Source organism: Athene cunicularia (genome assembly GCF_003259725.1).
Source record: "Athene cunicularia isolate RWA chromosome 7 unlocalized genomic scaffold, athCun1 chr7_part1, whole genome shotgun sequence".
In the NCBI taxonomy this organism is placed as follows: Eukaryota; Metazoa; Chordata; class Aves; order Strigiformes; family Strigidae; genus Athene; species Athene cunicularia.
The window spans coordinates 38,096,048-38,123,519 of NW_020799107.1; the positions used below are offsets into that span (position 1 = coordinate 38,096,048).

The following is a 27,472-nucleotide window of genomic DNA, read 5'->3' on the forward strand; positions in this document are numbered from 1 at the left end:
TTTTTTTTTTTTTTTTTTTAAGACTCGATCTTGGTTATATTTGGATCCAGCAGGAGAGAAGCTGGATCTTGTTAGCAACACAGGAAACGCCCCGAAAGAAAGTTTTTGATGTGTGTATTTGTGTGTAAATGAAAACTCTGCAGCTATATGGCTGGAGTCAGGCTGTGGGGAGCTCGGTTTGGTTTAGAGCAGTTTTGCATCTTTAAATGCTGTGTTAAGTTCTGGTGGAACTTTGCTGCCATGTACTTAATATAATTAAGTATTAATTATTAAATCTCTATGACTTGTCAAAAGCTGATAGTTTTAAGTCAAATTCAAAGCTATTGCACTTAAAATAGCTGAGGTGTTTAATTGCTGAAAAGACAGAGTCCAGATTGAAGTGCTTCAGCTTTGTTTGTTCTGGAAAAATATTAGAATTTGGGTAGTCTAAAGATTGTGCTTTTCTTCATTTAGTTGTTTACAGTGAAATAAAGCCATTCCTTTCCAAACAGATACCCTTTCCTTAGAATCTATATTTCTGACCATACTTGAACAAGTTAGGATTTGAACAATATACAAGTAAGAATGAATAGAAGCAAAATGTGACCTTTGTTTTTTGAAACTTAAATGAGATGGAAGTTGGTAGAGAGTTTATAATGCGTGGGTTGATTTTGGTTCAGGCTTGGTTTTTTGCTTTTTTGTGTGTGTGTGTTTTTTTGTAGTTGTTTTTGAACAAGAATAGCAAAACCCCAAAATATTCTTACTGTGAATTTTAGAGGGAGAATGCGTTTTATGCCAGAAATGCCTTTGAGTTGAGTTGATTATTTAGTTAATATGCTTCAAGGTCTGTTCTACACTGGGCTAAATTCCCATTGAGGTCACAAGGGGATTTTTTTGTGTTAGTAAGGACTGAGTTCCTGGATTTTTATACAATATTTTCCAGAAAGTGAAAGTTTGAAGAGAAGTGGGAGGAATATTACTGCCACAAAGAGTAGACATGATTTTCTATGACAAAGTAAAATTTTCAGCATTTCCCAAGTACTGATACAGAGCCTGTGTGTGCATGCAAGAATTGCTTTGACAAGTTCCAAGTGACAACAGGCATCGGGGAGACTTCGCTTTGTCCTCAGATAAATTATACTTGGCAAAGGTAGAATGGAGTATAGGAACGCTGTGCCTTGTAGCATCATGTACCAAACTGATGTAGAGTTCCAGAATTCATTGGTGTATTGAAAAGTCTGGGGATATGGAGCTGGTGTGTATGGAGTTTTTGTTTATTCCATAAGCTATTTTTTGCACCACTGTGGTCCTTTACCAGTTGTGTTTTCTGTAAGTTTGCAGTAAATCAGTCAGTGAGTGACAGGAGCACTTTGGAAAGTTCTACATTCCCTCAGAGGTATTAGGTGTATTTTGAGAGTTTGGGAAGAAGAGATCTGATTAATGTTGTTTGGGTTTTTTCCCCCCAAATGCTGCACTTTGTCTTTAAAAGACAATACAGAAAGGAGGGCAAAAGTGACATTAAGTTACTTTGTTCTGCTAAAGTCAAAAGCTTTGTAAAAGTCTGCACCAGAGGAATATACTGAATGGTTTGGTAGAGGAATTTTTTCTTCTCTTTTCCTTCCTGCCGCCCCATGCCTGCACAGAGGATTCTTCCAAGGCTCTTTCCTCCTCTGCAGCAGTGGATGCCGCCAGAGTTGTGTCTTGGATCACACTGAAGAAACAGGCTTCTTGAGAGAGCTCATCTGATCAGTGAAGTGTTCCAAGAACTTGGGTAACGGGTGTCTGAGAAATCTAACACTGTCCCTCAATCTGCTAGAAACAAGATTCCTTTCTTCCTGTTTTCATTGTGTCTGCTAATAGGAAAACCAAATGCTTTTCTCCTTAGTGGGCCTTGCTTGAGCCCCCTTTCTTCAATTCTTAGTTTTCCGCAGGAGGAAAGTTGAATTTTGTTTCTTTGCAGTTTTTCTTCTGTTCACAGGATTTTGAGCTAAGTGAGTTCTTGTTGGTGTTACATCTATTCTTCATAAATTGGTGAACTCGGCTCGTTTGATTTACGTGGGATGTGCAGGCATCCCATTAACAGGTTAAGGTGAGGCATTATATACTGTCTTGGCAAACTTGTAAAGACTTACACAGACCTAAGATTTTAATGAATAATTTTAATTTTTATTTTTTTTTTTGTGAAGGGTACAAGTTTGTATTCTACGACTAGTTAAATTCTGGTTTTGAGGATTAAAATCTTTTTTTTGGACACTTGCCTGTGGTGGGAATGCTTTTTGGCGTCTGAATTAGAGGCTTTAGCGGTGCTTGGCTGTTTAATTACTGTAAGCAATAGGACAACTGTAAAATTTTAATAAATATAGGCTTGCCAGGTATTTCATATTTTTGGTAAGAGCATGTAAGATCTTGTCTACACCAGGGAGTTATTGCAGAATGAGGCAGGGTGTGAATGTGAAACACTTTTCCCCTTGTATAGACAAGCTTTTAATTTTTCTTCAAGAGCAAACCCTGGGATGTTCCATGTCTGTTCTAGTCCCTCGTTCGAGCTCTGCAGTGGGCTTGTGGCTGACAAGGAGTAATAGCTAAAGCATGTATCAAGTTCATGGGAAGAATCACTGATTTTGGTGGTCTGCTTGTGTAAAGGGATCTCGCACACGTGCTGGGTTATGGCAGGATTGGAGGGCTTGCTTGTAAGCCCCTTGCATTAGATACTGCCCGTTGGAAATGTGCAAACAGAGCTTATTCTAGCACTGGAACATTGTACATTGAAATGAGAAGTGTGTTAAGGGAAAAGAAATGTGAAGAATATGGACATTGAGAGTGTTTCCTTGTAGCATATGCTATGGAAGAATGCCTGTTCATAAAATAGCATAATCAAGGCATTAGAAATGGCAGGTTTGCCTTTCACAGGACTTAGTAAAAGGTAGCATCCCAGGATTGAGATGGGAGTAGGGAGGATAATGTTTCTATTTTGCCACATTCCTATGGGTGAGATTTCAGGAGATAATTGAGCCAATATAATAGTTTGTTGTGATTCAAGAGAGTGGTTTTTGCTTCCCTCTGTACCTGCCATGAGATCCTGCTCTCTTCCCTGTCATCTCTTGATCGTCAGACTCTGCAGTGCAGTTCAGTAAACAGGGAAAACCGCCTCAGTGCTGGCACAGTGCTGCAGGAATACACACACAGCTGACCCCTTTGGCCAGCGGGTAAAGACCTGCCTGTTATGACTGTGAGCAAACCGGGTTTTGCTCCCCTTAAGTAAAAGGGAAATAAGGCCACTGCCCTCCCTACAGGGTGTTCCGAGCTGCAGTACGGTTGGGGATGCTCTCGGGAAGCAGAGGCAGTACACTGCAGATACATTCTGATTCACGTACCTTCTAGATTATGTAATTTAAACGTCTGGTCTCTAGGCAGCCTCAGGAATGTTGGTGTTAGATTCCCAGGTTTGCTAATTTATTTTATCCCCTTAAATTGCCACTTCATACCCTTCTTTTTGTGTGTGCATATGTGGAGTTGTGCCAACGTGTCCCGGACAACAATAACATTCCCTGTATGTTTCATGTGTTTCAGCCTTGTGCTCCTGCTTATTTCTGCGTTTGAGGGTCACTTAGGACTTGCATCTTGCTCCCTTTTTTTTTTTTTTTTTTTTTTTTTTTTTGTTTGTTAACAGAGCCACTTAGGCAGTTGCATTCTTTGAAGGCAGTGACTCTGTCTGCATTTCATTTTTAATACAGGTTTCCAAGATTTTCTTGTATGACTTGCCCTGCTTGGGCAGGGGGACTGGACCAGGTGACCTCCAGAGGTCCCTTCCAACCTCAGCCATTCTGTAACTCTACCCTAATCAAAGAAGTCTTAATGAGGGTGGTTACTGTCTGTCATCATGAATATTTAAAGCTGCTGTTGCACACATACCACTCTACCTCTGGTAATTGAGGCTAGAAGATAGATATCCTAATGACGATACCAACATCAATTTGAAACCAAAGTAATGTATTTTAAAAGTCACATTAAAACCTGCAAAAGTGCTTACTTAATAATAGCAATGTTCAGTTCTGGTTTTAGGCCTGTGAAGCAGCATGAAGTATATAATGTGTCCTTTGTGTACAGAGCTGGGATGGAGCTCTGCCTTTGATTGCTGGCAAAAGTGAGTGGCTCTGATTCCCAGGCATTTCAGGATCAGGCGTTTTATGACTAGGGATTATAGAAAACATACTGTCCCAGAATTTCTAAGGATAGCTGACATGGGGAAAAAAATTAGAACACGCACCTGTATTGGACATCAATGTCTAAAATAGAGATGCGTAGTGTTAGGAGAAAATTATTAGTAAAACTGGAGGAGAGGGACCATTCTTGTGTTTTGAAAGGGAGAATTCCATGAAAAAGCAGAGAATAAAATCCTGAAAATAACCTGGTAGGACAGATAGAGAGTATAGAAGACCTGGAACAAGGTATAGTAAGAAACTGAAACAGAAAAAAGCTCTGAGTTTTATCAGCACCATTGTCCCGTCATTCAAGGAAATACAGCTGTCTTATTAGCGTGACTTCTTTTTAAAAAGAAAAATCTCAGGCATACCGGATTCGTTGGAAACTTGGGCAGTCACTGTGGTGATGAAAAAATCATCTTTTCTGTGTTCTGGACATCACAGTGCCTTCGACAGCTTGCCTTGCCTGCCACTGGGTTTCATGAAGGGCTCCGCGGTCAGGGCGGGTGGTGGGGGCAGGTCACAGTGGGTGGCACCCCCGCAGCTGGCGGGCAGGAGCTCAGGGCAGGAGCAGCCTGGCTCCAGGGTGGGCATGGCCCGGTCCTGCGCCTGCGGGCCTGCTCGAGCGGTGGCCGTGCCGGTGTGGTGGCCTTCGTGTACCAGTGCGAGTGCCCAGGAGCAGACCCAGCCGTGGTTTCTGGAGAGCAGTGAGAGTTCAGGGGCAGCGGCGGGGGCCGTGGTGATGTGCCCGCGGGGGGAAGCTGAAGGAGCTGTGCTGCTGCCCCCTCCTCTGCAGAGTCATTTCACTGTGGTCCTCCAAGTTCAAATCCCTTCCTAGAGTGACTGTCAACTGTGCCAACATTTTTCCTCTTCGGAGAGATCCTCTTAGCCCTTTCGATCATCTGCCCTGCGGAGTCACGAGCTACCAGAGACAGGGCTGAAGGCTCTGAGGGGAAGAGGACGGTGGGGCGATGGCTTCTGGGCAGTGGCTTCTGGCAGGCATGTGCTGTGCGGGTCGGCGCCCGCGCTCACTAAATTTGGCGCTGCTTCAGCTCGTCACACAGAGGAGTTCTGTGAGGAAAACTGCCTATGCTCACTGCAAGTTCGCTTCCCAGTGGGTGAAAGAGATGGTGGAAGAAGCCTTCGCTTTTAGACATGAAGCATCTGTTTCCTACGAGGTCCCACAGTGTTGCCCTTCAGTTGTGTGCATCTGCTGGTCATGTGCAGGCGGCTTTCACTGGTGCTGCTTGGCCTGGGTGTCAAATAATGTCATGCAGCATTTGGAGGGAATTTGTTTTCCTTTCTGAAAAGGTCATCAGTGAGTCTGTTAAAGTCTTTGGAAGTCAGTGGTTTTTATTTTTTTTCCATGTACAAAGTGGTACCACTTTCAGACTGGATACAGCAGGTGCAATTTAGGTGTACAAAAACATCCCCTTTTTAAAAACTATGACTGAGGACAGTCACGTTGTGTGTTTCTGTGTAGGCTGTTGGTAGAATCCTCTCATTTTGAGGTACAGCAAAGTTTCTCAAATCTGGAGTTGCCTAATGTGTTGGGGTTTTTTTCCCCCCTTTGTTCTTGTTTTGGTTTGCTGGTTTGTTATGTGTAGCTTTGTAGACAAAAGAAACAAATCTGGAAATTAATGTGTGTGTTGGACCACATGGTATTTTAATATGTCCAGAAGAGACCTGTGGTGTTAGATCACTTTGATGTCTCATTTTTTTGGATATTGCCTAGAGTACTGTTTTGAGAGCTGCCCAGGGTACTCCACTGAAATTCTCAAGATGTTATTCATTTTGGTCAGGTCTAATTTTGAAAAAGACAATCTGTGATTTGGTTTTTTTTTCCTCCTTTTTCTCTTGTTTCTGTATTCTGTTTTTTCCTTTTTTATATAGAGGCTGATAAGGGCTTGTTTGGTGTTCATTGGACTGAAAAGGGACAAAAGTGGCTCCTTTGCAAGATCTGAATTACAAATAAACATCTTTACTCTGAAAACAATACTCCATGCAGGCACATAACTGGATAGGTTATGTAGTATTTTTTTACATACAGGATTTCTCATCTGCAGTGTTTGGCAAGTCAAAAGTGTTAAGCAAGTTGAAAGTGAAACAGTAACTTTATCCCCCTTGCTATTGGTTTATGTTTCCTTCTAATAAAGTATTTTATGATATTAAATCCCTTCACACGGGATCACTTCTTGCCCTTGAAGTTTTAAGGTGGTTGAAATAAACAGTAATTTACTTGTTTCTCTATGTAAGCTGTAGCCTCAAAACTGCAGTCAACAAGCAGATGGTAGTTTGCCTGTCTCAGCTGCAGTAGTTCATTTGCTAGGCTTATGGATTTTAGTGATATTTCGTAAGCCTAGGAGGGTTAAGTCATTACTGTTCAACCTCACTGGGTGGACCTTATAATCTTCTCAGCAGTGACATGAGGTAAATGTAGCCCTTGGCTACTCACCCATCGTGTGACTGGAGAACTTGTCCATCCTTTGAGGGGAGTCTGAGTAGAAATGGTGTGACTTAAACAAAACCGAGTTTTGGTTAAGCCAGTTCTGTCATGGATTATGGTTGTAGACAAATTTTGTCTCTGCTATCTGATGAGGAAGCACTGACCATCTTAAAAGAATGACCTACACCAAAAGTTGATAATAATTCAACCATCATGATGTCATTTTGTTGTCTACTAAGTGAAATTTGGTCATTTCTCCTATGGAGGAGAGCATAAAAATTGCATGGGCAGCTGGAGGAGGCAGCCACATGAGAGTGAAAGCGTAATGGATCCTGTATGCCAGGTAGTGGTTCTCCATCAGCTGGTAGGATTACGTTGCCATGCAGACGTGAAATGAGCTGTCTTTGGGCTCAGAATTCTCATGTGGTGAAGACATTGCTCCCGGTGCTGTGGGAGAAACTGTATTTTTCCCTTTGCTGCAGCACAAAGAAGAAAGGATCCCTGATCAGAAGTAGGTGTTGTAGCCCTTTGAAAATCCTGCCCAGAATTATTACAGATTTGATGTGTGGCCAGCTGATTTCGTACTGTTATATGAGCCTGTAGTGTTGTGATATATTTTTTGCAAAGTAGGTATTACTTCTGGCTATTGCTTGGTTTTAGCACTAAAAATACTTGTTGCATCTAGATTGGTTTCTTCTGTGTCTTCCCCCACTTAACTTTTTAGACCGTGGTGATTCCTTAATAGTATTTGTAGTTGAACAGGAGCAGAAGCAGCTTGCTTAAAATACAGATTGCAAAGACTAACCCACACAGGCTGCCTGTTGAGCCTAGCTTTAGTCATAGGGGAACCCACAACTCTTCTGGGTATACTGGAACCTGCAGTGATGCCTGGACAGTCCAGAGGACCAGTCTCTTAGTGTTGGGGTCGCTTAATGTCGATACCGACGTGCTGTCTGTCCCCATTCTCGCTTTGCTAGATCGATCCTGTTCACTGTTTCACGGGCCGTGAAGCAGTGTTTGGAATTGCAGCAGTGTGGAGGAAGCAGGTTTAAACCCAAGTGGAGTGGTGGGCTGAAGGAAAGGGGGTTTGCCTGCGAAGCTGCTTGAACTGCTGCCTGGATGAAGTAAGATGGATAAACTTGGCATTGCATTTACTCCTGGCTGTTTGGAGTGAAGGGTTGTGTTGTTTTACAAGCAGCTTGTTGATCATCTAGAAATCAGGGCTGTATCTAGGACAGCTGAGAAACTGGAGATGTGTTTTATTTCTGTATTCCTCATCTGTGCTTTCTGGAGAGGGTAGTGCTGTTGTAGCCTAAGCATGCAACAATTCGGTCAGATAAGACTTGCTTACTGTGAGTTGGGTCAAGATTTTGGTTAGAACGATCTCTGTCTTCCTTTCATTTTCTGTGTGCTAGTAAAGCTGAAATGGCAGTTTCTGACCTAGTTTTGATCTAATTTTAGGCTCCTGATTTTCTGCTGACATAGTGTGTGCAGGGTGTTGCTTCTGCCAGCTGGAAAGTGATGAGTTTCCTTGCCTACTGTTTTGACCCTTTCATAATTGATTTTAAAGTGGGGGGCTTGTCACTTTTTCTGTGTTTCACATGAGAGGATGGAGGGAGATGGGTTGCAAGTGGCCATTATGACAAAGGCAAGGAAAATAGATCTGCGGTTATATTTAATTTTCCTTTGCTCACTCCTGCCTCAGTGCAGACGGTGTCCGTGACATCCACTGGTTCCTAGGGGTTGCTGCCTGGAATGCTCATAATGGTGTTTTCTCAGGACTGGTTTTTTTAAACCTTGTGACCTTACTTCATTGTAGAATGCCTCTCCAAATAGTGACCTTCCACTTGGAGGAGGGCCATCTTTTTTTTCTTTCCTGAAACCTTTTTATTGAGGTGAGGATTACTGCTGAAGACAAGTAGCAAGCAGTCTTCCCCTTCCCCACCCTTCATTATCCTGCTCTCACCACACCCACCCACCTTCTTTTTGCCCCTGAAGCAAAAATTTATTTTGCGGCATAATCTGTGTACACTGATCCCTGACTTGCAAATCCAGAGGAGAGGTAATTAATTGAATTTAGAAATAAAAGGCAACAGCATGATAGAGGGTAATTTACTTCTGCGATACCTAAAGATAAAATTGAAGGGAGAAGACAGTCCTGGTGAAAGTGGAGGTGGGCTAACTGAGACAAGACTAGGAGAGCACAGTGGATCTTTTGATCCTTTGAAGAATTTGGTGTTGTCTTGTAAATGACAAGAGCTAGAGGGGTGAGGTTGAGATGGAAGCCTAAATAGCAAGGATAAATTAGATAATTCAGTAGGGATGAGAAGCAGGGGGGGTTTGTTGGGATTTTTGGGTTTTGTTTGTTTTGGGTTTGTTTTTTTTTTCTAAATGATTACTGAAGAAAGGGAAAGTTCTGTAAAGATGGTAGAAGGCTATGGTCTTGGCGTTTTCTCTGGAGGGACTCAGCAGAGTGGGAAGAGAAAAGGAAAAATAAATTTGTCTACACCTTCTCTGTGGTCAGATACTTTTTATATGAGAAACAGCTGCAAATCTTAAAGATTTTATGGCTCCTCTGTTGACAACTACTGCTCCCTTTCCCCAGTGTAGACAGGCAAATGGCTCAACTGATGATTCTTATCCACATCATTGCAGAATTGCTCAGGTTAGTTCAAACAGGTGCTTTGAAGTTAATATTTCTGACTTGTGAGTGCTCACCTGCCTCCGTGCAAGATCAGTTTCTTCAGCGCTTTGGGGTAGTAACAGGTAGCTGGGGAACAGTCATCTTTAAAACTGATAAACAGTCATTTCTGCAGTGTCTGCCAACAACAGTTGGACAGCAGTCAAGTGACGAGACAGTTTTCTCCCCTGTGTTGGCAGTCCTCAGAGGCACTGGCCAAAAGAAGCAGCAGCAGGGTAAAAGAGTAGCATAGCAGAAAACGGGGTGACCGCAGGATGGAGTAGGCACATCTGTGACATCTGGGAAGTCAAATCTAGAACCAGACTGGTGGGAAAAAGCTACTGCAAAAGCACATTCTAATAGCTAGCGTGATAATGAGTTTTTTCTTGCGCTTCCTCATCTTTCACCTCTTTCACTGTATTTTAATAGTGCTTTAGGGCATAATTCCACTATTTAGAAGTGAGCAGCAAATTGGAAACCTCAGTGTTCTTTTGCAGTCTCAAATTGATGCAGATCTCTCAGGGGTGCCAGGTAAGAGTGGGGGGGATGTGGCATATCTCATAGGTAAGATAAGTAATAGGTTACTGAGTGAACAACAAATGAAACAAATGCAGTATAGCTGGTCGGTTTCCTGCACCTGTTGATCTTTCTGCATGAGAAATACCTACAAAGAGTAAAGATCATAATTGTTTAGGGTATGGTATTGCAGAAAAATATTTCAATAATATCTGTTTAACTTCAGTCAGTTGGTGTAGATTTGGCTAAATATAGCCCGTTGGAAACATCCTATCTGCCATTTACTTTTTTATTGTATGAAGTCAGAGACAGACCTCTTCAGTGTATCTGTTTTATCATTTTCATTCATGCATTTGAATAATAATAAAGCAAATATATCTCATCAGAAGTTGTACCTTAAAAAAAAAAAAAGTAAACCCCACAATTCTTTTGTTTTCAGATGGTTTTGTTCATCCTTGAATTAGGAGTCTCTTAGATCTGGGAACATTCCCTCTTTATTATAAAATGTTAGATAGTGATGACTCAAAATGTATTAATTTTAAAGGATTTTTTACTACTGTCTCATCTTGATTTCTGTTACATAAGTAGCACCTTGCTGCTTTAAGTATTTTTATTGTTGTTTTTCTCATTTGAAAACTACAGTTAAGCTAAAGGAATTTGAATTTGCCAGAAAAGGGAAATGTTGAAACTTTTCTGTGAGTAAACAATGAAGTTCTTAGTTTATTTAAAGGCAGTGAAGGCAGTTTTAACTGAATGTTTCTGCAGACTTTAGGGGACTGAATCTTGGAATATTTACAGAATACAAGATGCACTTTTAAAATGCAGCAGCTGTTTTGAGGTATACATTAAAATCCTCCACTGAAAGGTGGTTAAGTCCTCAAGTACTGCTGTGCAAATGGTAGAATGGCTAAGATGTTCCTCCCTTTCTTTCTTTGCACATATATGCTAACTGTTTCTTGGGATTTAAATACGGAGGGAGTGAACAACACAACTTGGGAAGCAGGTAAATGTGGAGTTCAGGGGCACTGACTCGGGTGGTTACATGCCGGGTAGGATTAGTTTGTTTGACCTCTGCAGAAGAGATGAACTGTTGTGGATGGATCTCTGAAAATAACCCGCTCTGACAGGTAAGGTATGAACGTGCCTGCTGCAGACCTGTGGGAAGGTGGAACGGGAGTTCGGAATGCGGACAGAGGCGGTGAGGCATCCTGTGACTGCTGTTAGGATCTGTCTGCAGTAGCTATAGCAGGGAAATACTCTCATGCAGGAAAGTTGCTGAGTCTTAAGGGAGACTCGCAGGCAGAGTGAAAATGTGGAGAGATTTTTTTTTTTGCTTTTCAGAGGGGATTCCCTAGGTAGTGAAGTATTTAATAGTAAAAGCTTAGGAATGAAGTAACCAGTGGTGTCTGTCTGTGCTCTGAACTCCTTACATAACCAAGCATTTGCGTTTATAAACCTGATCTTGCTTTGGAGGCCATCATTTCTGAAAAAAGCTGATGTTACAAATTCTTAAATCAAGGGACTTTCCATCCCTTCCCTTCATGCTCTGAGCATGAGGCAATTTTAGGAAATTCTAGTGTATCTAAAGACAAACAGTTGAACTGGTGGGAGGGTAGCATCCGTTTTAAAATGTATTCGTCATGAGCTGGGGTGGGGGATCCAGTTTTGTACGTGGCTAACGTGATCTTTGATAGCAAAAGAGTGTCGAGGTATTTTTCTTTATATTTGACATTATTAATACCAACCCTCGGATAACAAGTCCACATCTGGTATCTGTTTTAAAAACTGAAATGGTAAAGTTTTTAAAAGACCTTCAAATCTTTTTAAAAAACAAACCCGGCCAAACAACAAACAGGTGGTTTCAGGTCAGAATTTAAAAATTGGAACCAAGAAAATCTAAACCTGAATTGTTTACCAAAGCTAAAGAATTGCAGTAGCTGAAAGTGTTTCTGAAATCTTAGTCAGTGAATGATTTGATATAAGCTCAGTTGTGGAGAACAAGGAAGGACAATGTAGTTAGAAAAGACAAGATGCCAGCATTACTGGAAAATACCCTATTAATACAAATGTCTTTAAAACAAAAGAAGATCCAGTATCCCAGGCCTGTTTCAAGGGATGGAGAAATACAGATGTACAGCACTGCTGTTCAGTTTGATCACTCTTGATGTGTGGAAGATGGATGTGAAAAAATTTCTTAGCTGAAGCTGAAATGCTTTTGGATATGTGTTAGGAAGCTTCACAGTATATACAGTGTTTTTTAAAAAATAACACAGTTCATTTCTAATCAGTATTTCTAAGCTGAAGTGTTTGGTTCATTTCTTAAACAGCTCAGCTACACACCTTTGTGGAATTTGAATGATGTTGTAAAGTGACCAGAGTGTTGGCTTTCAAATTACTTAAGAAGAGGTGGGTTTTTTGCACCTTTCAGCTTGCAAATGAACAATAACTGTCACTGTGTTTGCTCTCCTGTTCAGAACTTTTATTGGTTAGGTCTCTCCTGGAGTATAATTGAGATATTGAAAGGTGAATTTCTTTGAAAGCAGTTATCTTTCATTTTTGCATATCATTTTGTAAGGGAGGAGGAAGAAAATGGCCTTTGCTTCCAGGTAGTAGGCAACTTTTCTATCTACACTTAATGTGTCTGAATAAGCAACTGTCTCATGTACCATTTCTGTTCTGTATCAGAATAGATCCTGGAAGAACTGGATGCACAGCAGGGAAGTTGGCCTCAATTCCAAAAAGAGAAAATCTAGGGTGGAATTGTCCTTGATTCCCTTTATTTGATCTCATATTACCCCCTACTTATATCCTAAGAATAGGGATGACATATGCTGTAAAATTTCGGTTCCATATCAAGCCTTTCTGTTCTGGTTAATCAAAAATTTATACTTGTCATGTTAGAAAAATAAGAAGAAAGTTAAACATATTACACAGGTTTTCAAGTGTTCTTTTTTTTTTAATTGCCACTCTGTTCTAGCTATATATGTAGAATATCATTCTCAGATTCTGAAATCCGTTACAGCTCCAGATCCTACCATGGCATAATGCAGACTTTCTAACATGGCATATATGTTTTGTATGGAAAAGAAAAAAAATCTTTTTATTTAAAAAGCATAATAAATGTAATAAATACATTGGGACTTTTATTCTCTTCACTGTCTTAGCTTAGAGGGTTATCTGGGAGAGTATGTTTGACAGTGTATTTAGAAAAAAAATGCTTAGAGTTGTTTTTCCTTTTGGAATCTGAAAGAATTTTTAGCTCTTGTAGTACTGGGAGGCATATGCCATTTAAACGAAGAGTGAGTGAGTTAGAATGCACTTTCTACTACAGCGCAGCTCCCTTCTGTGGTGTTTTTATTATGGTCTGTGCCTGAGGTTTTCTTCAGGGACAGCAAGAGCCCCTTGAGCTGCTACTGCCTCTGTAGGAGCCTGACCCGAGGCGAGACGTGCTGCAGAAAGGGAACATACGGGAACCAACCTAGGAGGCTGACGGTGGTGTTTCCTGCTGTTCCATCGCTCCCCCTCAGGACTTGGGATGAATTTCTCTCCTGAGTGGGGGTTACCCCCTAAAAGCAGCAGGTGCCACGCCTCGGCCCGCGGGACGGGCGGACAAAGCAGCATCGCACCGCTGGCACGGTGTGGCGCGCCCGGGCAGCGGCACCAGCTCCGGCTGAAGGCCGGTAACCAGCGGGGGACCCAGGGCTCGGTACCGACTCGTCCTGCTCGGCACCCTCATTAGTCAGAGTGCCTGGGGTTGGGAGGGACCGCGGGAAGTCACCTCGTCCAGCCCCCAGCTCAGGAGGGGTTATCCAGAGCTGGCGGCGCAGGACCGCGCCCAGAGCGCTCTTGGCTGCTCCCAGGGAGGGAGACTGCGGCCTGCTTGGGCAACCTGTAACTTGGACGGGCTTAGCCTCACAACCTTAATTATAGGTGGAATGTGGAGAATGCTGTATTATTTTTCTGTATAAGAAGACAGTGAACTCTTAATTGCTTAGTTCAGGTATTAAAACATTCCTTGTGCATCAGCACTTTGCTTAACTAAGCTATGTTGTAAAAAATAAATGTAACTACCAAAAGTTTCTTCTGATTACCTCACTGGTTTATTTGCATTGAGCCTGTCTTTATTGTGTTTGGATTTGTGTGAATGGACATTATTAATGTGGCATTTATTTTTGTTTCTTTCTGTTATCCTTTAGGAGCACTGTTTAAAATGTTAAAGGCAGTTTTAAAAAAGAGCCGAGAGAGTGGAAAAGGGAACAAGAAAGACTCAGGTATGACTATTAATAAAATATTTTGAAATGTGGATGAGTTGTGCATGATAAATCCAGCAATTAAATGTATTCTGTTGCAGCAGAGATGCCCACCTTCAGGGCAGTGGGTGCCTCCTGTTGCTGTGGCCAGCTGCAGGGAGGTCTGCAGGCACCAGCCCCCCCTCTGCCGACCAGCAGGGCACCAGTACCACCAGTAGAGGGTTTGCAGCTTCCTGGAGGGTGCATCCAGCAACCTGGTCCAGAATGGCTGCTGGGAAGGACGGACGAGGCAGCTTGCTCTTGGTTCCTGCCCTAGAAATGCTGAGAGCAGGCTGTGGGTGTTGTCCTGCCAGCCTAGACACGGCCAAGACCAGAGAGGGTCAGAACCCCGAACTATAGAAATAGACTTTAAAATACTTATTTTTTAAAAAACCCATTATGTGTTACAGGTGATAGAATTTCTATTATTAATGTATTTAGAAAAAAATTATTAAATTTAGTGAAAAGTTTTTAAGATGGTTATCAAACTTATGTTCTTATTTTTGCTTTAACTACAGAGATTTTTGAAGGTAAAATTAATCAAATTTTACTTTCAAAAAATACAGCTTATTTTACTATTAATCATAAATTCAGTAGGCCACTACTCACCTGTGTTACCTTTCAGGAAGAAGGCTAACTCAGAACTCTAACTGCCTTTTTTGAGGACAGAGAAGGCCCAGCAGTGCCTTTGGGAAGGGGTGGTAGTTACAGAGATGCAGGTGTTGGCGCCAAGTGTTACCCCTGCCTGCCCTGCCCAGAAAGCTGATGGACCTGACTGACAGTTGCCTTTTCTTCACAGTTAAATTTTAAACTTCAGACTGTTAGACTAACACATCTGATTTTCTAATGAGTTAGATCCTAATTTATCTGTAAATTTATGCTCTTTGGCAACACAAATTTATTACTCCCAGAATAAAAAAAAAAAAAAGTAAACCCAAATATTCCTTTAATGTATTAAGTACAGAATGTAGTATAGACTGCTGCATTCACATTTGTCAGAACCTTTAGAACAATGCAGTCTTATTTTGACAAGCCAGTTACACACGTGTCTTGCATCACAGCTTTTAAAGCTGTACTGAGTTATACTGAGTCCTCCAAGAGAGGGTATTTTAAGTGTTCTCCTGCAAAAAGCAGTTCTGTGTTCATCTGGCAGGTAGCGTGTTCTTCAGGAAATTCTTGTGGCCTTCTGAAGTTTGCACTCTGCCACGGTTTCTTTCTAAGTGACTGAACGATGAGAGCTATCTGGAAAGAAAAAACATTGACACTAGATCAAAGGTGCCCAGAAGTGATCACAGAGGAAGACGAAAGGCATCCTGTTAATTTTGTATGTACTGCTGACTTGAAGTTACCAGCTGGAGTTGTTTAAACATAGGGGCTAAAGATTCCTGTGGTGAGGCTTTCAGTGGTACATTTTTCCTTAAAATGCTAGATGGAAATTGGTTTAAGCTCAAAAGGAAAATCAGGCTGTTTGGAATGGAGCTTTGACCAGGCTTTGATTAAAATCTGAAGCTTGAAAAGCTTTTTTCCTTTAGGTCAGAAAACATATATTTTTTTTATTTTTGGATCTCATCACATCTGTCTGGATTAATGTGTGCAAAAAAGGGATTTTCTCCCTTTGTTTTTACAAATACAATGCTGCTGTATTTCTGAACACCAAGGGGAATGTTGGAGTGTTGGAGTTTTTTGGTTTGGATTTTTTGTTTTGTCTTTTAAGCAAAGCTCTAGAGTTTCATGTATGAATTGAATGTTATGGAAACCTAGTTTTGGGAAAAATTGGTGATAAATGCCTGGCTGGTGAAAGATAGAGTGAGGAGGAGTGCAGGAACTGCTTTTTAAAATGAAGTACTTAATTCATACAGTGGATTCCAGAGATTTTAGCTTATTTTGTATTTGAAGATGTTGTGAAAAGTCTGAAAAGAAATGTGTGCATTCCATCCTGTGTTACATTCAGATCTTCCTATAAAGTTGTGTTCAGTTTAATAGTTTCCTTTTATGTTCCGAAAGACCTTTGAGTTCTTTGAGCTTGTAAGGTGTTTCCCGGCTTTTAGAGAAGATGTGAAGCAAGGCAAAGAACATTGGTCTTTGTAGAGCTTATTTTTTGTTCGCTCCTGTCCCTGGTCCTTAATGAGACAATGAGAAATGGAAATTCTTTTAATTGTAGAGTTGTCCCGTTTCATGGCCCTTCAGGTCCTTAATAACAACAACAGCTCTTAAAATTCACTGCTCTCTAAGGAACTATGAAGGAGTGAAAATGAATGTTGATGATGGAAGCTGACCTGAGAGACAGTGTGAACACACCCATCCTTCTGGCCAGCATTTACGAGAGTAGTGCAGTAGTAGATGCAGATGCTTCTTTCCGCTTTGTGGGCACATAGATTCAACTTTTTTGCTGACAAAGTTTTGAAAAAGTTTTCGGGTTTTTCAGAGCTTCAGAATGTAGCAGGAAGTAGACGAGAGAGCACAGCTCAGTAGTGCCAAACTGAAGCCCATCAGGAAGACTTCTGTGATCTGTTTTTAATACCGACCCAGCTGAGGATTAATGCTGAACAGCTAGCAGGTAGTAAACTCTTCAGCTGCCACAGCCATGTCAGAGCTGGCGGTGGGAAGGTGCCTGATAAATCTGTCACACTGCCTCCCCGGGGGCAGAGGGACGCTGAGGTGTTGAATTGCAGCTGGCAGCAGCAGCTCCTACACGTAGCTCCTGTGGCCACTTGTGATTGTCTCTCTCTGGCTGAAGTCAGAGTGGAAGAGGTAAGAGGTTTAGGCCAAACTGCAGTAGCTTATTCCTAAACTGAAGTAACCCCGCTGTCCCACGGGTTTCCTTGTGCATAAAAGGAACGCCTGGAAGTCTCTGTAATTCAGATCTGAGTGGGATGATTCCTGTTCTACTGAATAGAACTTCCTGTTTGTGCATTAACTATATCTTATTGGTTTTACATCTGTTGTCTTGTGGAACCAGGGGAATGGGTTTTTTTGCTCCTGCATTGATTGAAGGCACAACTGTAGTATTAAAAAGTCTGTAAAAGGGTTAAAGAACAAAAAGAAATCATGACTGTTGTTTTAAAAATAGCTTGTGTGGATTTTAATGTTAGAACTTGCACATTTGCCCTGACATAAGAGCTGAAGCTAGATTTTTGAAATCTAGACGCTGAATATGATAATTACAATTTTTAATAACTTTTTAAATTCGGGCTTATTTTGAAGATTGCAGGAACTAGTGTTGATACTTTTGGGAGAGAGACTGAAGTGTTGTGCTAAAAACAGGTTGAAGGTCTTTATATAACTTCTGCCCTGATCAGGGGGAAGACTGTCGTGTGGGAATCTCACTTGTGGCTGGAAAAGACAGCACGTCCGGCTACTCCAGTAGCAGTATGCTAGTGATACGCAGCTGGGCTCACATACTGCAGTCACTGCGGCAATAATTCCTTCTTCTGCAATTGTGTTACTAAAATGTGTTTGTTTAGATGTGGCTGGGAGGCACTGATAGGTAGGTGGCTGTTGTAGGATGCAGCAAAATTTGTGTGTTTAAACACATATGTAATTAGGTCCGTGATTGTGTATCAGTATGTGCAAACACACCTGAAGAGCTGAATTATGTTCAGGCATAGAACAACTTTCCCAAACTTAACAAAACTTACTTCTAAATGTGGATCTGAAGACAAGGTAGTTGCTATTGTATTTAGGTAAACTGATGTGCCAATGAACAGAATTTCAAACAAGCCAATTTTTTGACCCAGGCATCCAACTTTTTCTCCGTCCAGCCTTTTTTTTGGGTCTTCTGCAACATGAAGCAAACCTGTCTTTGCACCCCCTCAGACATAGTTATTTCTGTTGTATGGAAGTAAGTATCTGTGAGTTGATTTTGTTTTGTCTTGTCGCCCTTCCTTCCATTAAAGTGGCCTACATACTTGGTAAAGGACAGAACTTGAGGGGAAAAGCCCACAGTCTAGTCTGCACCTGTCACATCAAAGTAACAGAAAACTATTTTGTGAATGTTTGGAACCAATCAGGAAGAGGGCAAATAGGGACATTAATTTCTGTGTCCTGGAAAGTAATCTGTGGTTTTATATCACCCACATACACCGATCTGGAAATGCACAGCAGTTGCTCTCTCAGTTCCCTTTTCTTTCTCAAGGTTTTCATTCAGTCTTAGAAATGAAGCAAAGATTTGGTGTTTCTCCTCTTTGTCAGGTTATTGTCATCAAATAAATATTACCTCCTTAAACTCTGAAGGAGTTCCAGGTCCTTTATAGAGATTCCTTAGGTGTCTTCTTAGTAGGAAGCAGCAGATCTAGTCTTTCTGGTTGGGAATCAGTTAGTGTAGCTCTCGCTGGTCCTCACGACTTCTGCTGAGGGCACACATTTTCTTTTCTTTGCCTTTTGCCTTTGTTTTGTTAGGGGACTTTATTTTCTAGATTTAAGATAATCTTGTCTCTTTGTCTTTATTTCTACCCTGTGTTTCTTTCTAACTGCCTTGGAAATTTCTTTCTGCTCTCCTGTGTTGTTTTCATTGTTGATTGCGGATTGTTATGTATTCCAGTTTCTTTTGTTGAGGCTCTTAAAATCACTTCTGTAGCCACTGGCCTCTCTTGGAAGGATCTGACCTTTTTCACTTTAGTACAGCATTGGAACTTGGTATCTTGGTGTCACAGTTCAAAAAATCAGAGCCAGAAGATGGTTGTTCAAACTCAAGTTCTGCAGGGTTACCTACAAGTCTTGTCTGTGTTCGTGATGAGGTGATAGTGTAAATAATATAAATAATAAACTTCAGAATATACATTAAAAATACTTTTTAATTAATATTGGTTTAGTAGAAGTTCTACTCAGCTACTCGTTCATAAATGCTTAAAAATGCTTCAGAGATAGATTTGTATTAGTATTTCCTGTTGGTTTTATATGCTGCCAGCTGCTTTGCAGCATATAATTATGTTTGTTTTCTTTAGCTATCCTAAAGCCAGCAACTTGCTTGCATTCTGGGAATCTGCTTATCTGCTTTTTTTTTTTTTTTTTTTTTTTAACTTACTAAGCAAAAGACCATTCAATATAAAATACTTGTAATGTATTTCAACTTGAAAAGAAAATCCTGTATCTTAAATTTCTACAGAACATGCTCAGTTATTTCAGATGGCTTTTTAGTAGCATGAGCATTGTCGTTCTGTTGACCCAATATCAGGCCTGAAGGAACACGAATAATGGAAGTATTGTGCTTAGTTTGCAGTGTTCTTCCTGCACTAAATCCCATCAGAAGTTTAACATGAAATGTAGTACACAGTATGCATGAAAACTTCGTTGATTTCAGTAGAAATGAATGTGGTAAGTAGTTGGGACTTACAGGTTTTCCAGCTTAGAGGCTTGTTAGACATTCATGTAGTGCTCAAATAACAAGGAATAAATTATTATGTCAACAAAACCCATAATGTTTAGAACGTAATACTGTAGTGCTTTAAAGGTAGAGAATCTGAAGAAATGAGATCAGTGATTTTGATTTGTGGATGATGAAATAAAAGGCATTGAAGTGCTTATGTATTCATGTGCATTGTACTTTGAGTGATTGTCTTCATATTCAGATTTTTTTAATTTGGGCTACAAAAAAGTTCCATATTAATAAGTCCTTCTTGGATCTTGTTTGATTCTTCTGTAGATCAGACTTAATTTTTTGCAGTACTATTTTGAGACTTAGTTTCCTTTGGTTTTCCTCCTTCTTGTGTTCCAGTATCTATATAAGTAGCTTTGACCTAAATAGGAGTGTAAAAAGCTTTTGAATGCTAGGATAGAGTGGATGCTTTTAGTTCAGCCTTATGTTCTGCTGTAGATCGCCATAGTCTTAGCTGTGTGCCTTGCTCTTTATCAACATTTTATACAGATGCAATTAAGATTGAGATTATACTTAGTATTCTTTTTGAAAACAGTTTTCAAAGGCATGAGCTGTGATCACTTGTATGATGTTGTGCCATTCTAGTTTTTCTTTCTGCTTTTACTATTAGCACTAGCACAGCACTCTGATAAACAGCTTAAATTCACTGACACGATTTTTTTTTTTTTTTTTTTTTTTTTTTTAAAAGTGAAGTTGCTATGCAAGAAGGCCTGATCTTTTATTGGGACCCACTACTTGATCATTATTTTAATATTAGGTGTTTTTGGAGTTACTTCCCTGTAGCTGTAAAGGTTCGACTCTCAGCTGCCATTGTTTACTTAAATGCATATTTGACCCCCACCCTTCTTCCATTATGTCTTGTTAAACATTTCTGTCTGACTAACACACTTGTAACCAAGCTGAGAGCATCAGGGGCTTTAGATACCCTTCTGCCAAATTGAAAGACTTGAAATCATTAAATAAAATAAGTTTGCATATTAAAACTAAATGTGCAAATTAAGATGGCTTTTTCTGTCCAAGCTCTTTATGATATTAGGCTTTGAATTTTAAGTGCAAAGGGACTTTGTGGTGCACAAAGTACACATCCACTAGCTAGAACATTGAACTTGTGCTAGAGTACTTTCAAGCTTCAGTGTGACTTTGTCTTGTTACTCTAAAAATATCTTGCAACAGAGGAAGCATTGTTTCATGCTTAAAATATGGAGCTGTTTTTGATTATTCTGTGTTGCTTTGCCCACTTTCTGTGGCTGTTGACAGTTATTCAAGATGTTAAACTTTTTTTTTTGCTGAGCAGGGAGTAGTTAATGTGGTTGAATGTCTTTTCCCAGAAGCTAGTTCTAGTGATATATCCCATGTACATATAAATGAAAAAAAAAAAAAGATCCTGCCCTTGAAACACATGAATGGAAATTACTTCAGTGGTCCTAATAGCCTCTATTTATCACTGTTTTCTTTAAAAATTGGTTGGTTTTTTAAGTAAGTGCTACAAGAGAACACTAGTATTTTGTGTACTGAAAGAGTAATCCAGAGTTCAGAAATAAATGCCAGAAAGTGAGCAAAAAATGTCAAATACGAGCATAGTTGGCAAAGACTGCCCATTTGGAGCTTTTATTCTGATCTTTACTTGGTTTGTTTCTGACTCAATGCACTTCACTACTTCTGTCACTCGGGCCATAATGAGTTTTCCATTCCAGGCTAGCTTCTCCCTTTTTCTGGTCTCTCCAGAGTCCCAAGAGCAAAATAATTAAATGTTGATGTTCCCTGATGCATGTATTTTACACAGCAGAGGCCTGTTTCCTTATCCCAGAAGGCTGGCTGGTGAACTACATCGCTGAACGTCAGTTTTGCTTCAGCTCCTACTCGGCGTTGGTGGTAGTGTGAGTGGCCATCCTGACTGGAAGAGCCGGGTACTTGGCTCCTCCTGGACTGCCTTCTCACCAGGTTGGGCTGCCTGTCTGCACACACACATGGAAGCATTTTAATTTTGAAAGACACAGGTCCTTTAAAGGGCATTTATTAGTGTTTTGTAATTAAAATAAAGCACTTATACATAGTCACTGAACCATGCTACAGAGTTTTGTCTGCAGTTGTCTGTCAATTCTGTTGAAAAATAGGATGGGAATGGAACATAGACGAAAAGTGGTTTTTAAAATACCAAGCCCACTGCTGTTGGTAATCCTTAAATGGTTTCTTACTACTTAGATGTAGTGATGCCTTGTTCTGGAAAGTGCTTTCCAGCTGTGTGGCTGTCCTCATGCCATGTAACTAATTTCTTTTTCCCCACTCATACTTTCCTTCTGAACTTGTCTGTAAATTCTCATCTTTTCTTAATGTTTGTTAGGCCAAAACACATGCTGCAAAGCAGAGTAGAGTTTAGTGGGACTGTCAGTAGTAACGTGTAAGCACATCTGGCTGTTGGATGTTCCTGTTTGCAGAGACGGTCTGTTCAGTACTCTGTGAGTGTAGGTTGGTACAGTTTGCTGTATTTAGATATATCTATGTAGTTGACATACATACATATAGTTTACAGTGTGCTGCTTTTCAAAACTCAGCGGTTTTCACAGAGGTATGGTGGGGCACTTGGCGTGAAGAGGGCAGAAGCCTCGTGTGAAGCAGCTAACAGAATATCCAGGCAGTAGTTACTGTTGTTGCAGTCTCTGGCCGGCTCCCCATGTCATCGTGATTTAATTCCATCTCAACTCAGACTGCTATGCTTGCTCTAAAGCAGCAAAGGAATTACACCTCTTAAGGTCACCTTTTAAGCCTTTTCTGGTAATGACTCCGCATTGTTTTGCGGAGTTCAGCGGTGGCTGTCACTGCAGGAGTTACCACACAACCCAGGCCAGCGTCCGCCCAGCTTTGAGAGGCTTCAGAGATGGAGACTGCAGCCTCCCTGGGCCGCCTCTGGTCACAGCGAGACGCAGGTGGCTGACAGTCAGTGTTGCTCTGTGCTGACACAACTGTCGGGGCAGTTGCAGACGGAGCAGTTGTGTGCAGGCTGAGAGTGAGCCAGCACCAGGCTTATGCTGGTTGTGCTCCCTCTGTAGAGAGGAGGGGTTTCTTTCACATCTGCACCGCCTGTTGCTCTCAGAGGACTGGCAGCGGAAGCTGGCAGGGGCCGTGGTAGAACCATAGCCCTAGACCGGACCTGTTGACGTCTCTCTTCTAAGGACAGTTAGCAGTGGGACCCAGGTTTCTGCAACCTTCTGGCCTCCTGCCCCAAATGTGTGCAAAGTTTAGGAAGGGCAAAGTTTGCAACTGTTCCCTGGCAATTTATGTTAAAATAATCTGAATTCCAGCATCTGCAGCAGACTGCAGTTCACACATCTTTTGGTGAAGTAGTTAGTATTCTTCTGGTTTCTAAGCAACTTACACTGAATGAAGAATTAGATGTGTTTTATTATGTTGAATACTGACAGATACACTGTAAGGATTTTCATTTCAGTTACTCTCTCTATTCAATAGAAGGATTAGTTTAATCTTAAAGTTCAAGTTCTCTTTTAGGTTATTAGGCTCTACAAAATCATTATTTTGGTCAGCCATCCTTGTATCTTTTCGTGTCTTAAGGGGAAAAAAAATAGTACTTTGTTAATCAGATTATGCCTTTCAGTGCATCCCTAGGTGCAACTAAACTCGGATTTGATTTCCATTCTCAAAGCTTTTTGTGTGTGGTTTTTAAAGCTATTAAGTTGTTTCCATGGTTACTTTGACCACTGAATAAGAACTCTGGTGTTGATTGATGCTTATGAAACTTTTTTGTCCAGAGGCTACTTGGCAGTGGAAGATGTACAACTCGGAGGTTTCAAAAATAAGAAAGTGGGATTTCACAGGACCTTTCCTTATGTTTTAGTTTGATGTTATTAAAAAGCTTATGAGAGGTCATCTTCCTCCTATTCCAGAACTGGTGGTTGTCTGTTTTACATTGGGGTAGAGACCAAGAAATGCAATGTAAATTTGAAGTATTTTTCTGGTAGCTAAAATATGTGAAATTACTAATCTTTAAGTTAGTAACAAATTTGGTTTTCTGTTTGCATCGCTGTGTTGCATCTGGTTATGTTTGGGCATTGTAACAGATTGTATTTTGACAGCTATTACACATTTTTTCGAGTATTAATAGTTTCCCCAATACCAAGTTGTTGTGTGGAAAGCATGATGGTATTACCTTGTGGATCCCACAAGCTTGTTAATTTTGTGTCTGTCTTGTTACATATGTAGAACCAAGTATCTTACTGGAATTTTGCTGTAAGTTGGATGAAGAGTGTAGATTTGATCATCAGCCCAATTTATACAAAACAGAAAACGCAGGAGTGGGATAAATTAAATGTCCAGGATAGATTCAGAGACTTAGGAAAGGCTGATACAAGCATATAAAATGAAGCTTGCCATCCCACAGTGTCACATGTGTCATGTAACTGCAGCCCGCCCTAAATGACATGGCTCCTGCGGATGCAGAACCTCCCTTCCCGCCGCGCTGCAAGAATAACACGTTTTGTAGGTCCATGTGGAGAGCCCGCAGGACCAGGGGATGGAGGGCCTCTGCCTCTGATTTTCTCCTGTGACTCACTTCTGTCACAGGGGTGACAGAAGGTCACGTTTGTGCCTGTGGCTGGGGTGTGAGGGAGGGACGAGGTGTGTAGGTGCTGTTGATCCCCTCGATCCTGCGGCACAGGGGCACATGCGGCCGGTCTGTTGGCCAGTGCCGCCTCCAGTTACCCCTGTGCTGGAACTGTCCTGGAGGAGCCGCTGGGCACCTTCTGCTTGCCTGGGATGATTTGTATCTGACAGCTCTCTGTTGTTCCGTAGCACCCTAATAACCACCTTCGGCTTGTAACGTGCTGCTTCTGCTCCTGTAGCGTCCCTTAGTGCCTGAGCATCGCCCGTAGCCCGTGGGCACCGTGCCCACAGAGGCTGAAGCCCCTCTCTGGATTTTCTCAAGGTGGTTTTACAAAAGAGCTGTTGTATCTTAACAGCATGGGCATGAGAGTGACAATAAGCAAAAGCATGTTGTAAAATTAGGAAAATAATTGATTGAAAAGGAGAATTTCTATAGTATATGTTCTGGATTTTTGTTTTTTAAGTCATACCGCTCTTAGAATCCGCATCATGAAATCCTGATCTTTGTACCTCTCCCAGCAGGATCTGTGGTGCTGCCAGGAAATATAATAAGAAGAATCAGACTACTGCTGTAACAAAAATTCCTAACATACAGTGGTATATATAGACTATAAAATACCTTTCAAGTTACTGTCATGATCAAATAATCTAAATTTATTGATTAGAGTTATGCCATTGTATTTAGCCCCATCTAGCTCTCTTTCATGGAGTAACGTTTCATACACAACAGAGGAGGGTAAATTAAAATGAATTCAAAATTCTACTAAGACGACAATGAATTAAACATTGATTGATGTCATAGTACAGGTATTAAGGAACTGTGGGTGCACTTATTAGCTGTGAAGGGGGGAGGAGGGAGGTTGTTTGTTGTACTCTTGTCTTTTGCACCCCCTCACTGTCATCCCAGCTGCAGTACTTACACAAATTCAAAATTACAACCCTGGCAACATATCTAGCAAAATATTCTTAACAAGAGCGCCGGTATTTTCTAATTGTAGTTAGCTGTGTTACCGTGCTACTCCCTTGCTTTTTGCTTATGTTCAAAGGAAAAAATGGAATATCATAAGTCACTCTGTGTTCTTCACCAATTGACAAAGCAAACTCACATGTACTGTATTGAATAATAAATAATACCTAATCTTAAATCTGTGTTTAAAAATAGCTATTGTGGAAGTTTAATTTCTAAAAGAACAGAAGAAATCCTTAGCCTCTTGATTTCCACTGAAAGCAAATAGAAACTCAGTAATTTAGATAATCTTGGTGTTTCAAATAAATCTCATATATGTGATTATAGTGCCTAAAATACTCAGTCTTTTTATTTTAAATATATAATTAGGCTGTACTTTCTTTTTAAGAATGGTGTGTTACAGCTGAATTGCTAAAACATTGAAGCTGCTTTTCTAGTTCTCAGGATTTTAAACCAATAGTTATACTCCTATAATAGCTACAGTGGACTTCCAAAACTAATACAAAGTTACAATTATTTAGCATTTATTTCCATTTTGACTTGATGAAACCAGAGTTTTTTCCTTAAAATCATTACTATGAATTTTGTTTTAATAGAACTTTTGAAAGGTGGTAGTTCAGTTTCAGAGGAATAAGTTTACGGTTATGAGAGGCTAAGGAGAGTTTGAATCTAGTTTAGCATTCAAGGTGATTTATTACACATAGACCTTGTGTGGTTCTTGTGAGGAAAGGAGTATGAGTAGAAAACCTCCCTAAATAATCTTAAATACATGCATCTGTGGAAATAGGGAATTAGTAACATTCAGGCATGTTTGGTGTTCTTACCTTCCATGCACGCTTCTAAATTGACAAAAATATTCTTACTTTCTCAAAGGGTTGGGTTTGTTCCCCTGACACAGTGTGGAAGTTCATTGCATGCAGTTAATGCTGCCTGCAGGGGAATGTGGTAGGAGAACAGCTGTTCAGAATTGAAGGCAACAATTGGATGACAGCAGAACGACCAAGAAATGTGGATCTTGTAGAGCCACATTTAGCTGAAGTGTTTCCTTACTGTAAGAAAATAAGCCTGGCGTGAGGGATTCACATTTGGAAAGACATTACTCCTCCTTCTAGTTGTACTTTGGGTCCCAGCACTTCAGCCATGCTGCTTGCTGCACATGGACTTGCCTGAAATGTTCGGGTATTCTCTTTCCTCTTTGCATCAGTTTTGGTTTGCAGTTTTTTGACTCTGGTCACATTAATTCAGTTTCAACAGTTCAGGTAAATTATTGAGCAGTGCCCTAACTTGGGTATTAAAAAAGCTGTAGTTAGTTGTTAACCTTTGTTTTTCAGCTCGTGTCTCTGCCATCTGACTAGGAAAACCTAGCACTTTCAGTATGTATTTCTGCTGTCTTTGAAACATTACTGTGAGCAATATATTTTTCTGTTGTTTTGAAATTGTATTCTTGATTTGGCTGAAATTTGAATGTCTTCCACTAGCAAGAAATTTCCCTGTTTTGATGTGCCACAGTGCGGTGTGAACCAATAGCTTGGTTTTTCTATAGATCAGAAAATCACTGCTGCTCTCAAATTGCAAGTGACTGGACCTCTCAGTTTTAAAACAGAAAAATAAAGTTTAGACTGGACATCTATGAGTGTACCTTTTAGTGCTCCACCTTCTGTGTGAATGTAAGGGATAACCCAATTAAATTCCTCCTTTAACTAGCTCAGTAAACAGTATTTTCAGATGGTCTTGACTTTCTGGATATCACAGTGATCCCCAAATACCTTTTCAGCTGTAAAAGTACTTTTATCTTTGTAGGAAGCTTGGTTTTGTGTCTAAGGATGAAATCTGAAAAACATTCTGTTGAAAGTGAGGTTTTTCTTCCCCTTGCTGTCTCTATTACAGTAAAATAAAATATCGTTTACTTGTGCATTTAATTTTTCTAGTCACTATCTGGATTCTACAGTGGAAGGTGCACAGGGAGACAAGCTCTACTGAATTGTTGCTGACAAAGATGTTTTCCTGTGTTAAATACTTGTATTTCAGTGCAACTCTGTGCTCTTTATTGTGCTGTATCCCATAACGGATGGCGTTTTATTTTTATCAGGTGACTCCTCTGCAGAGAATGCCTTGCAGGTTATAGCAACATCTGGCCAGAATGCAGATCTTCCCCCTGGCACTCAGCCAGGCTCTGAGGACACGTACAGAATGAACTTGGCCAAAGGGGTCTCAATGTCGCTGCCGTCTTCACCTCTGCTGCCGCGCCAGTCCTATCTGATGCAGTCAAGATCAAACAAAAAGTCTCCAGGTAAAACGAAAGCCATGAGCAACTAAAACCTTCCTTGACCTCTCACTCAGTTTTTGATAGGCTTTACAGAAAAGAAACACAGTAAAATGACGTTAATCTTTTGAAATAATAACAC

At 40.7% G+C, this 27,472-nt stretch overlaps 1 protein-coding gene across 1 annotated transcript in view; it reads left to right on the top strand.

The window, feature by feature from the left end:
- TANC1 (tetratricopeptide repeat, ankyrin repeat and coiled-coil containing 1) overlaps positions 1–27,472 on the top strand; it is an 82,542-nt gene that overhangs the window by 8,093 nt on the left and 46,977 nt on the right. Inside the window, exons 2-3 of the mRNA XM_026852543.1 lie at positions 14,020–14,094; positions 27,157–27,357. Of these exons, the coding sequence (XP_026708344.1) occupies positions 14,020–14,094; positions 27,157–27,357 (276 nt within the window). The remainder of the gene's footprint in view (positions 1–14,019; positions 14,095–27,156; positions 27,358–27,472) is intronic.